Genomic DNA, 13,250 nt, shown 5'->3' with positions numbered 1-13,250 from the left:
TTAGGTTTATTTGTTTAAATTCTAAAAAAATTGTTTAGAAGATGATTTTTGCAGTATTAATATTTATGGTTTTATATATTGCAATGTGTTATGGGATATGTATGTTTGCGTCCATGAACTATGATTGTCCCATACTTTGTCAAAAGTAAAGTCTTTCATAAGTCGATATTCACGTATTGATAAAAGAATGAATGGACTTTTGACAAATACAAAAGTTAAGCCTATTATGTCAATCAATGATGGAAGATAGGTTAAAATCTTTTGTTTACAAGGATTATGTCCATTGTATGTCATTGTGCAAATAGTGATAGAAAATAGAATGAATCCTTGTGCATTGCGTAGTATTGATCTTCCCTGATCCATAATCTTCTTTGTATATTCCGTGTTGTTCCGTAAGGTGCCATATGTTGAGCACTATCGACTGATTTGATTATTTTCTTATGATTAGCTTAGTTGTTGCTCCGTGAGGTACTTTATGTCGAGCATGACCAATTAAATTGATTACTATTTGTGGTTAATTTGGTTGTGTATTCCGATTAGATTAATTATGGGTTCTCTTATGATTAATCTAATTGAGTATTTTTGAGTCTCCATAAGTTCACTCATGTTGAGAATTTCCGATTAAATTAATCATAGGTTCTCTTTTGGTTAATTTAATTAAGTATTTTTGGATTCAAATTCATACTTGTATGTGATTTGTTATGTCCAAAGAAATCCATCTTTTCTTTCGCAATTAAGATCGCTCTTGTTGTTTAATCGTTGTCGTATGCGTCAAAAATAAGTTACTTTCTCACTACTCAAAATATATAATATAGCAAGGACAAGAAAGGATCGTTCCCACATAGAGGACTAGGTTGTCCACATGTTTCAGTTTCTTATGTAAAGCAAGGGGTTTTTTTTCTTATTTTTATGTAAAGTAAATTATACTAAAAACAAACAAAGCAAAGCAAACACGCAAATATGTGAAGATATTGGTTAAGGATTTCGTCTTCAATCACAAACATGTTTCCGACACAATAACTAGAAATGATATTTTAATCTCAACTTTTATTAAAGGCCCTAGGATACCTTGATCGCAAGTATATCCCACAAATCTCCTCTTGTCATCAACAAACACATTAAAAGATGCGAATATGAATTCTATCATAGAGAACAACCTAACGTGTAAAAGCACTAATCAAGTTTAATTCCCTAGATGCATTAAGTTCTATGAAATCAGGCCAATCAAAGCAATCGAACGTGTAAAAGCACTAATCCGATTTAACAAAGGTTATGATCCACTTGTGACTACTAGGATGTATCACTACAAGAAATATTCACAAATATGCTACTTGTAATTAGAAATTTATCACTTTTGCATATAATAAACTCTAATCTAGCAATAAAGCTGAAAGTAAACTCAATCGATTCGCGACTCGACTAAACAAGCATTCAAATCATGTAAAAATATTAATGGTGAATCATAAACGATAAATATGGAGAAAAAACTAATTTATTGAACACAACCCATGTTTGGAAATCCAACTTATTCCTTAACCAAAGATAAATTAACTACTCATAATCATGGAGTTCATAACAAGAAGAAAAAGGAAATCTATCATGTTGTAACCCTAGAATAATAGTAGAGGAAGAAGATTAGATATAGGCAGGGAGATGTCTCGGATCTTTTATATACTCTCCCTTCTCGTTACAGGTTAACCCGCTGCTAATGTCTCTGAACCCACTAGCTAAGCCCAGGTACAAGTCCATCTGAGTCAGCTCGGGCTAACTCACTGAGGCAACTCAGTGTTAACTGATTCCTGCAGAATTCTTCTTGTAATATGGTTCATTCCAGGCCATTTTACTTCTTCTTCCCTGCTCAATCCTAGGATACATATATAACTGCATTTTCACTCGTTTATTCAGCTCAGATTCTCTGTAATAAATTCATAACACCGTCTCTGTCATATAGGGTAGCAACACATTCATTCCTTTGTTGTATTTGAGCTCATAAATCCCTTGTTCATTCCAGCTGTAGCTTCAAAATCATCTGGTATTGCTAATGCTTCTCAAACTGGCACCACCAACACATTACAGCTGCACCTGACTACTGCATATACTCTCAGCAGAGAACCACCAACAGCATTGCAGCTTCAGTCCCATGGCAACACTCTCATTTGCATCACTCCATTTTAGCTTTTCCTGCTGTTCAATATCTTTCTCAGCATCTGCAACACTCAATATCAAACTTCACCATCTGTAGCTTCCGTTGTAATATTATTCACCAGCTGCACAAGCTTATTCTGCAATTCCCAACCATTGTGCATCACAAAAGCAACTTCATTCTCCACAACTGCCACTTAAAACTAAGTCATATCCTTCACTGCTTTAGCAACAACTACAATTCCACCACACTAACATAATTCAGTTCATTAACTCCATCAGCTTCATACTTCTACCATTCCCTTGAGTTTCGACCCTGCATCCACAGATTACACATCACCATCTTGACCTGCAGCTCCATCTCCCGTTCACTGTTGCCACAAGACCACCATCTTTGTAACTGCATTCATACAAATCCTTCTCAAGTCACTGCACCTTTTTTCTCTTCATTCACCTGCAACTTTGACTTCAACCTCTCAGATTCATCACTTGCTCAAGCCACTGCCATACTAACTCAGCTACTTCGCAATCTTCCATGGCCTCACTGCACACAACCAGCTTTAACTGCAGCTGTAACTTCATGTACTCATGCTACTGCAATCATCTTGTTCTCCACTGTATCAGCCAATAGCAACGTTATCTTATAATTCCACCTCTTGTGCACCAGCAATATAGCACCACAATTCCGTTGTAATCATCTGTATTTGTACCACCATCTTCACTGCCATACCTCCAATCTCAGTATGCCCCTTGAAAATCGTCACTTCCACCTGCAATCTCCCAACACAATTGCATCCTTCACAATTCTCAGTTTCACATAAACAACATCAATCCATTGAGCCATTTGCCTATTCATTTCAACTCCTGGCACATTTAAGCTTCAACTGCTTCACTTCATCATCTTTCATTCACCGCCATCGATGGCAGAAACCATCTCAATCACTGACAGTTGCATTCTAGACCAACAACATCTGTAGCTTCATGCATGCAATAGCTGCAACTTCAATCCATCAAACCCATTTAGGAAACAACAACTCTTTATTAATCTTCCCATCCATTTCAGTACCACCTGAATTTCAACCCAAGAACAAACCAGAACTTCATGAACCTTAAATTCATCTCAGAATTCAAATACAATAATGTAAATGAAATACCCATTTTCCTTGTTCATCTCGAGCTCCTAAATATGCAATCATAACCACCATCTCCAATTTCCACATCTCCATCGATCTTGTTAACTCAATACAGATCCCCATCTGCAACTGAAGCTTTCCCAAAATCTCTCCACAGCCATCTGCTAAATCAATTTCAATTCAAACATTAACAGATTTTCGATTCCTCCATCTAATTCTCGCCTGGCTTCAGATCTCTTTCTCTATCTCCAACATATCATCTTCATCTTCAACAACGAATCCAACTCTTCATTAACTTCAGATTCATTTGAAACCCATGAAAATCAACACCATAATCTACCAACTACGTCGAATTTCTTTTCTGCCAGCAGCCGCCTTTTCTCCTCTCAATTTCAGGTATTGTAGGAAATAATGAGAAGTGATAAACTCTTCTCTGAACTTTAGGGTAAGAGAAACTGGAGTGATACAGCTACTCAGGTGAATTGGCTAAGGGGTACCCCAGATGACTCTAGGCACCCTAAGAGATCTCCCAAAGAATAACACCTCATTTTTCTCCATCGTACTTCCAATAACGCATGCCTGTACAACGACTATTCTGCATTCCTTGCTCCAGATGAACGCTTTCTTCTTTCTCGAATTCTTCTACCAACATCGTCCATCTCTTACTTCTCAAATCCACTTCTTCTCTTCAATGTCTTTACATCAGTAAAGATGTCATGCTTTTCAGACAGAATTTGCATCACTAAAGCCGACATGCTTTTCAGATAGAGATAAAGAAATATAAGCAAATAATGAGAAATAGTTCGTCTCCAACAACAGTTGCACTTCAAATGACACTTTTGCCATGTTTCTTCCTTTTTTGTTCCAAATGACTCCAAAGTACTTAAACGCTCAAAAACACACATAAGATACATATTTTACAAGAAAACTAAGCAAAGAAAGCATAAACAATAGATAAATATTAAGGTGTTTTAGACACCTATCATTGTTCTTTCGCGAATGACATCAAATGTGGGAGAGTTCTTTTGAACTTGTGCTTAATTGCCAAATCTTTGTGGGGAGTGCGGCTGTGGAATATTATAAGGGTTATCTTGTATCTTTATAAACTCCTTGATGAAAGCATTTAGCTTCGGCTTTATGATTGCATCTAAACAAGTTGATATGTGCTTCCTTTTTTTTTCATGAAATGTCTCTTTCGGAAATTTCATTAGGATCCCGTTCTTGTACCTTTGCCAATTTTATTGACAAAAAGGAGGAGAATTAATATGTAGTTCACACTACAAATACATATGGTTTTCGGATCATTATGTAAGGGGAAGTGTTTTCCATGTGAGATGGAGTATTCACTAAGAGGTAGTGATAATATCACCATAGTATTGTTGTCAAAGTTTTGATACAATTGAACTTTGATATTGTGTATTGATATTATGACATTGTATAACAATGATCGAGAACTTTGTTTTCTCATTGTTATAGCTACGAATTTTCAACAACGATGATGCTGAACTTACAACCTTTGGGATCATTGGAGTACTTGGAAGTGACGAAGATTTCAAGTAATGTTGAAGATTAGGCATGTGGAATAGGAGCTACAAAAGTTTATGTATTTATTTTTCTATTGCATATGTATTAATAGTTTTGTCACTAAAATTGACAAAAGGGGAGATTGTTAGAGCATTGCTCGGTCAACGTCGCATGCGTTGCTATCTCAAGCATGTTTGCCAATGTTAATGATCAAAACTATAAGTCTTGATTTCTAGTCTACTATAGATAATGTGTCGGACTAGGATAGAAAGTGTAGTTGAGCTCAAGAACTCCATGGCGATCATCATACAAGACGAAGGAATGCTCAACGAACTGGTGGATCTTCATCGACTAAAAGGTATATGGAGACTTGAACTTATCTATCACTCAAAAGTCTATCTACTCTATCTCCTATCTTGGGACAAAAGTCGTTATACACATTTGCTATTTCGAGCCGAGTTTATCTCGCCTATCAATTTCTCGAAATATGTGTTGGTAAGCTTTCTCTTTGTCCAAACTTATCTTTACCTAGTGACGAAAGTCATGTTATGTTTCAATCACTTTGAAAATGGCTTTGATGACGATAGTCGATTCTTTATGTCTAACGATAGAAGATTGTTTCAATGATTTAAATGAGAGTTTGGATTATATAAACATTGTTGGATATAAGCATTGTTGTGGAAACACATATATGTATAAGTCCTTATTCCTTAAACCGAAGTTTACGAACTTTGTTAATCAAGAGAACCGGAACAAGAGCCGTGAACTCAGTCCGCGTACCCAGTCCGCGAACTGGCGGAAGTTCTCGACCCGAGAAAATCTGTTGGAATTTGAGAACTCCTTCCGGGAACTTAAGTCCGCGAACCGAGTCCCCGAACTTGAGTTAGGTTATATCTAAAGACGATTTTTTGTGAACTCATGTTTATATAAACTAAGGAATGCCAGTTTGCAAACCGTGCCTATAAAGTTCATAAACCGATTCAAGTGAATCAAATCGTTTTTGCTTCAATTGTGTCTTGTGTAGTTACATAATATTTCCTTGCAATTGAAAAACTCTCTAACTAGTTTATTTGAGTCATTTGAACTAGTTATGGTGAAGAAGATATTGGTTGATATGAAAGTGCTCATATGGCTAACCATTTGGTTAACTACTATTGAACCAACAAATGTACATGTTTGGGTGCGGTTACACAAACATAAAATCGTACATTTCATTTGTGTGTAACAAGCTAGGTTTTTCTATCTAACGGTTGAAAGATATTAGCTTGAATCTAAATCAGGTTTTCATATAACGGTGAATATTGAATGCTTTGTTACCAAGATAACATTGATTGCAAACCCTGATTTGAAAGACTATATAAAGGAGAACTCTAGAAACTGGGAAACATAATCCCCACACCTTATGTGTGATACTAGTTGCATAACTAGAGTCGATTCTCCTTTAACCTTTGGATTCTTCTTCTAAACCAGGTTAACGACTTAAAGACTTCATTGGGATTGTGAAGCCAGACCGATACTACTTTCTCGTAGTTGTGTGATCTGATCTTGCATATTATATCATACGAGTACAATCGCAAAGATTGTCTTGAGATCAATATCTCCGATGGGTAAGATATAAAAGTAATCACAAACATCTTCATCTCATCGTTTGTGATTCCACAATATCTTCATTCGCCGTGTCGATTAAGATTATTGTGAGGTGATTGATAATACTAAGTTGTTCGTCGGGAATATAAGTCTGGTTTATCAATTGGTTCCTGTTCGCCTTGATTTATCAAAATACGGAACAAAACTCGTAGTTATTTCTGTGGGAGACAGATTTATCTATTACTATAGACTTTTCGGTGTGATACATTTTTTTGTTTTGCTTAACAATAAAATTTTATTAATAACCAAAGGAGTTCAAAAATTACAACTCAAGAAATGTAAAAGAAAAAAGAGTTAAAAAGAAGCCCATTATGGTTTTTAACAAAATCTAAAATAAACTTGGTCTGGGCTTTCCAGACATCCAAAGAATGATGGTTTACTACCATATACTCTTTTTTCTCATCTACCAAGAGAAGCACCCTTTTTTGCCATGTTGTCAGCTGAGAAGTTAACTTCTCCGTAACTATGATTGAAGCTCCAGGATAACAAAACTGCACATATATTTTCCCATCTTATTATTGCAAACCAAGGCAGTCTCTCACTCTGGAAGGCATTTTTTACTACTTGTGAATCTGTTATGAAGACAAGTTCTTGGAATCCATTCTGTACTGCCCATTCCCCTGCAATTATTATAGTCAAGACTTCTGCATAAAAACTTGTAGATATGCCAATTCCTATTGAAATTGCAACCACAAATTCACCTGTGTGAGTTCTCCCAACTATCCCATAACCAGCCATACCTGGATTTCCTCTAGATGCACCATCACCGCATAGTAATATTTTACCCTGACTTGGTAATTGGAAGTAGATTTCTTTGATTATCAAGTTCTTCACCCTTCAGGTCTTTAATCCAAATCTTTTGAGTACTTGAAGATCATATTGACTATTCCACATATGTGCTTTCATTCTTATATCACAGTCAGATATGGCTTTCATTATCCTCTTCTTAGTATCATTGAGATTACATTTTCCATTACCATAAGCGCAATCATTTCTCAAGAACCAGAGTTCCTTCATAGTGACAAATGCACTCAACAACCATATTTCTTTGATAGCTGGACTCTTGTTTTTTGCCAGTTGAAATATATCATCAAAAGATCTTGTATTTTTAAAGTTAAAAATTCCACCAAGCCAGCTCCAAATGATCTCACTATAATCACAATACCAAAGCATATGGTCTTTTGTTTCCTCCCTTTTCCTGCACAATATGCATCTTGATACTATGTGGAACTTTCTCTTCTTCTCATTATCATCAGTTGCACAAATATTTCTTCCTAGTTTCCAAATATTACTAGAAATACTAGGATGAATAGATTTGTACCATACCTTTTTTGTCCAATGAAGAGGAGGAAATTTATGTCTCATGACTTCCACTGCTGAAGCTACTGTAAAATGTCTTGTGATAGTTCCAGTCCATATTCTCTTGTCTCCTATTTCACTCACTACTGGTAAATCACTTATATTAATCATTTCCATGAGCTCAGTTGGCACAATCCATTCACCATCAAGTATAAAGTCTGACACTCTCATATTTGGAAACTGTAGCATATAAGCATTGTCAGGGTATAATTCTTGCAATGTTTTCTTCATCACCCATTTATCCTTCCAAGAAGAGATATTACTTCCATCACCAACAATCCATCTAGTGTTTTCCTCCACTTCCCCTATCATCCACTTTATTCCTGGCCAAATTGATGACTTCTTGTAATAAGTAATCCATTCACCCTTTTATTTTTGTACTTAACTTGAAATTTTTTTGACCAATCTTCATTACCATTTTGAATTCTCCACAGTAGCTTCATTAAAAGAGCTTTATTGATGATCTCAAGTCTTCTCAAACCAAGACCACCTTCACTTATTGGAGAACAAGTCTTATTCCATTCCAGGGTTATCATTTTTTTTTTGTTGCAGGGTCACATGACCATAAGAAATTTCTAACTATTCTTTCATACTCCCTTATTACCCTCTTAGGACACTTGTACATTGACATTGAATATATTGGAAAACTACTCAGAACAAATTTTACCAGAATGAGTCTTTCTTGAAAAGATAATACCTTACCTTTCCAACCAGCCAATCTATCTTGCATCATATCCACCACACTCAAAACATGTTGAGTTTTAACATTTCCTTGCATCAACATTACCCCCAAATACTTGTCTGGGAAATCAGCCAAAACAACATTACATTCTTCAGAAATTTGCACTCTTCTATTTTGGCAAGTACCACCCATGAAGCACTTACTTTTCTCCAAGTTAACTTGTTGCGCTGATGCACCTTGATACTTTTTAAGAAGATTCATTATCTTTCTAACATTCCTTTTTTCACCATTACAAAATAGAAAGATGTTATCTGCAAAGAAAATGTGTGAAGGTTGCACACCTCCTCTATTCACTATAGCTTTCAAACTGCCATCTTGAATCATTTTTGTAATATTTCTGCTAAGAATATCTTCATCAATAACAAAAAGGACGGGTGACAGTAGTTCACCTTGTCTTAAGCCTCTACCAACTTTAAAGTAACCTTCAGGCCCTCTATTGACTAACACTGATACTCTTGTAGATTGTAACATGACTTGCATCCAGTGTAATCCTTTATCTGATAAACCAAAACTGTGTAATGCATGAAACACGAATTTTTAGATAAGGGAATCATATGCTCAAGCTTTAAACCAAAATTTCCACCTTTCCTTTTTATTTCAATTTCATTTATCATCTCAGATGCAAGAGCAACTTATTCTTGAATTGTTCTTCCTTTTATAAAGGCTCCTTGCTGAGGGGACATTGTTTTATTTATCACCTTCTCCAACCTTGTAGCCCAAATTTTGGTAAAAACTTTGAAACTGAAATTCATAAGGCCAATATCATGTACCTATTATGTGTGATAGAGTGCCCCTTATCGTTCATGTATCTGTCTTTAGTAATATTAGTGTTTAGTAGTTAAGAGTGCTAGTTAGTACTAGTTAGCTTATTAGTGGGTGTCTTTATAAATTGTAAGGGTATGGGTAGATGTAACCACCTGGAGGCTGTGTAGTCGTTGGATGCTAGGTAGTGAGTGAGGGATTTATAATCTATTGAAATCTGTAACGAAACCTGAATCCAATTTTGGTCAAAATCAATCGTTTAATGATTTAAGGCTGTGTTCTTCGAACCAGAGAAACTTGGTTCTATGAATCAAGTATTTATCATGTCATTGTACCTTGGTACATGACAATTGGTATCAGACTTCATTCTGGGACCTAAATCATGACAATCGGTGAGAAACATACCGTTAGCAGTGTTCATACCATTGCTCAGGAAAATTCAATTGCAATACAAGAAATTCGTGAACAATTGAATGTTCTCACTGCAGAAGAAGTTACTGCTGAGGCTAAAACGAATGATAATTTCGATCGTATCTTCAAAGCCTTACAGACCCTACTTCCTCCTTCAACTGAAGAACAATCTGAGACAACGGTAGATCCTCAACCAGAAGATTCAACCAAAGGAGATAAAAAAACTCATGAGACTGATGAGATGTGTGTGGCTGAAGAATTCACCGTTGATTCTCTCGATTTCTTTTCATTTTTCTTTGATGAAAAAGAGGATCCAATTACTGATTTAGAATAATATTTGATTCCTTCTTATTTATACGAAGAATTTTTCACTGTGGATACCTCAATTCCTTCCGTTGTCAACAAAGAATATGGTTCTCTCAATTTCAGGTCAACTGGAGTCCCAATCGGAAAAGTCCAGCAGTTCCCAGATAATGCCGTAAATGAGTTCGACAGGAAGAACCAGATCAAATTGGGTGAGCACTCTTCCATTATTCTCAATTCTTCTCGAAGCATAGTTGATCCAGGAAAGGATTTCAAACTCATTAAAAGTTTTTCTTACTTAGGTGGAATTTATGAATTGGTTTTAATTCAAATACTTCATGTTCTTTTGCACTAAACGTATGTTCAATTTTATTGGATGAATTTGATAGAAATTATGTGTATAAGCTGAATCCCAAGAATGGGTACTGGTCAGATTCATGGTTTCGAGATAAAATTACTGGTATGATGACTAATGGTAGTGTTTCCAGTTTCACCTGGCAGTTGTTTGTTAATATGCTTTTAATGGATATTGTTTGTTTTGAGCACAATTTTTTTTTCAACCAACTTCCTACTGGATTAATTTCTTACCATTCTTTCAATTCTGCGGATAAAGTATTTGATCGTGGTAAAGAATTTAAAGGGTTATCATCTTTTAGTGTGGTAAAGCACAAATGATTTGTTGTTGTATGTCTTTCTCTTGTTTTTGATTCTATCCATAGTGTGTTTGATCGTGGGAAGGAGATAAACTTTATTATATGGGCTTCTTGTTTTCCTACACTCGATTCTAAGTGTGTGCATCGAATAAACGTGTGGATTAAGGACTTTGTTGTGTTGGCTATACCTGGTGATAATGGTGGTTGGTAATGGGTGAAGTTCATAATGTTTACTCGAAGTCCTGAGATGTGGGGAGCGACAATTTTTCTGCTGCATCTAAAGTTTCTTGTTGGAATTCATGTTTATACTTCGATATTGTTGCTTACACCTTCCAACATTTGTTTTCTCTTGTTCAAAATTTATCAAATACTTAATCACATGGATACTTCGAGTGACCAAGTAGTAGTTCTCATTCAGTCTACTCGCTGGATATATGATCGCGGCAAGTTGTCTACTAGTCAAGGGTATTTCTCTTTTACTACTACATGTGAGTGTTGTGCGGTTAAAATTGCTTTGAGGGTCACTGTGTTTCTTATGTCAAAATGGATGGCTGAATACGATTCTGACTATGTGTATGAGCATATTTTGGAGTCTGGGTACTATTTGATTTCATTACTTGATTTTTCAAATGTTTATTTGTTGGCTGCAAATGGAGACACTCGTAGTGTTTGACAGTTGTTTGATGAAGTGCCACTTCCATTCAATACTCCAACTGTGTGCTCTCATGGGTTATATCAAGTGAACTTTCATGATGCAGTTCCTCCATTGTCGCATCCTTGGCCTGGTGATGGTGATTCTGTGGAGTTTGTTGCGGAAGTTGCAATGATTCTTGCTATAATGTTGCATGTAGGGTACAAGCGCTGGAAATTCAGATTGGTGTCCATTGCTTTCTGCAGCATAGGAAATGGTATTGGTATTATTTGTAGTAGGTTAGTGTTTGATAAAGTACTAAAAGTACAGCTCACTGAGAAGGCACCTGATTTATTTGTTCCCCTGCACGTGGTGCCGACAACGGACTGTCGTTGGACACTTTTCATCTTGATTGCAGTATATTGTCATGCTCCTTATTGTGTACTGCTGAGTATTCATGGGGATAGTAATGATAGCAGAGATCTGAATATTGAGATGTCATAGAGACTTATTCTTGTGCTTTCGATTCTTTCGAAAAAGTCAGGAAGTTCCTTAGTAGTTATCTGCACATTTTTTCCCTGCCTGGTATTTTGCTCCTTGTTATATCTTTGGGAATGATACTAGTCGCACCGGAGCTTCGGCAACTTATAAAAAGGGTATCAGGCACTGTACAGGTCAAGGGAGTACTACCACGTGGAAAATACTTTGAGAATTATAATTTTACTTTAGCTGACAAGGGAGCAACACTTCTTATCCAAGAATTTATACAAGAGTTTTCAGTTACCAAGGGTGTCTCATTTTCTCTCTCACATCGATTTTGGTCTCTTGCATGTGATTCATCAACATATAAAGGAGATAGTGGAAAATACAACAATGGCTTGACATCTTCGTAGCTGCACCACCATGCTCCAAAACAACCTTGTGTAACTGAAGTGCCGACTGACCACTCATCCTTGAGGACAAGGATGTTTCGAAGGGGAAGGGAATGTCATGTACCTATTATGTGTGAGAGAGTGCTCCTTATCGTTCATGTATCTGTCTTTAGTAATATTAGTATTTAGTAGTTAAGAGTACTAGTTAGCTTATTAGTGAGTGTCTTTATAAATTGTAAGGGTGTGGGCAAATGTAACCACCTGGAGGCTGTGTAGCCGTTGGATGCTAGGTAGTGAGTGAGGGCTTTATAAGCTATTGAAATCTGTAACGAAACCTGAATCCAATTTTAATCAAAATAAATCGTTTAACGATTTAAGGTTGTGTCGAACCAGAGAAACTTGGTTCTCTGAATCAAGTATTTATCCTGTCAAATTACCTTGGTACATGACAACCAATTGGTCTGAATTTCTTAGCTTTTTTTTGCGTTACTCAATTTTGGGAGTAACTTTAAGAAGTTAATGTTTAATCCATTTGAACGAAACCTATGCTCCAGCAAAACTGAACTGCCTTAATGAATTCAAGACCAATTACTTCCCATGAGAATCTATAAAACCATCCTGCAAAACCATCTGGACTTGGAGCACGTTCAGGATTTAAATCAAAGACTGCAACTTTAAATTCTTCATCAGAGGGAATAACATTTATCATGTTATTGTCTTCTCTAGTAAGAACATTTGGAATACTTGTAAAAATACTCTCATCTAAATTAATATCCTGATATTTGAATTTTGCTTCATAGTGATTCACCAACTCATTTGCAATCTCTTTTTGATCAGTGAGAATAATTCATGCATCATTTTCAAGTTATGTTATCATACTTTGAGCTTGTGTTAGTGTTGATGGTGGGTTTTAGTTCAGGGCTAAAATTGTACAACCGATTTTAATATGCTGACATCTTACAAAGGATAAAGCCATTTGGTAAGCAATGAGCGCAGAGAACCTCTCGCTTTATTTATTTTAAATAATTCGGTAAATATACAAAATTCACCTAGAATGGTGCATGTAGCAAC

The 13,250-nt window shown here is 36.0% G+C and overlaps 2 protein-coding genes across 2 annotated transcripts; one reads left to right on the top strand and one right to left on the bottom strand.

Moving 5' to 3' along the window:
* Positions 1-7,283: 7,283 nt before the first annotated feature.
* LOC113352525 lies at positions 7,284-9,018 on the bottom strand. The gene is made up of 2 exons (XM_026596336.1): positions 8,508-9,018; positions 7,284-8,128 (listed from the first exon to the last, which is right to left on the bottom strand). The coding sequence occupies exons 1-2, from the start codon at positions 9,016-9,018 to the stop codon at positions 7,284-7,286; spliced, it is 1,356 nt and encodes a 451-aa protein (XP_026452121.1).
* A 562-nt stretch (positions 9,019-9,580) lies between these two features.
* Positions 9,581-12,478, top strand: LOC113350062. The gene is made up of 3 exons (XM_026594131.1): positions 9,581-9,963; positions 10,150-10,235; positions 11,435-12,478. The coding sequence occupies exons 1-3, from the start codon at positions 9,692-9,694 to the stop codon at positions 11,809-11,811; spliced, it is 735 nt and encodes a 244-aa protein (XP_026449916.1). The 5' UTR covers positions 9,581-9,691; the 3' UTR covers positions 11,812-12,478.
* The last annotated feature ends 772 nt before the right edge of the window (positions 12,479-13,250 follow it).

This window comes from Papaver somniferum, chromosome 2 (genome assembly GCF_003573695.1).
Source record: "Papaver somniferum cultivar HN1 chromosome 2, ASM357369v1, whole genome shotgun sequence".
In the NCBI taxonomy this organism is placed as follows: Eukaryota; Viridiplantae; Streptophyta; class Magnoliopsida; order Ranunculales; family Papaveraceae; genus Papaver; species Papaver somniferum.
The sequence above is the reverse complement of the archived record's forward strand: the minus strand, read 5'-3'. Positions and strand labels throughout refer to the sequence as shown.

Coding starts and splice junctions, on each gene's coding strand:
- LOC113350062 (XM_026594131.1), top strand. CDS start 9,692: ATGACAATCGGTGAGAAACATACCGTTAGCAGTGTTCATACCATTGCT. Junction 9,964..10,149: donor ACTCATGAGACTGATGAGAT/GTGTGTGGCTGA, acceptor TCTCAATTTCAG/GTCAACTGGAGTCCCAATCG. Junction 10,236..11,434: donor GAAGAACCAGATCAAATTGG/GTGAGCACTCTT, acceptor TTCATGATGCAG/TTCCTCCATTGTCGCATCCT.
- LOC113352525 (XM_026596336.1), bottom strand. CDS start 9,018: ATGTTACAATCTACAAGAGTATCAGTGTTAGTCAATAGAGGGCCTGAA. Junction 8,129..8,507: donor TAGATTGGCTGGTTGGAAAG/GTAAGGTATTAT, acceptor CAATTTGGCCAG/GAATAAAGTGGATGATAGGG.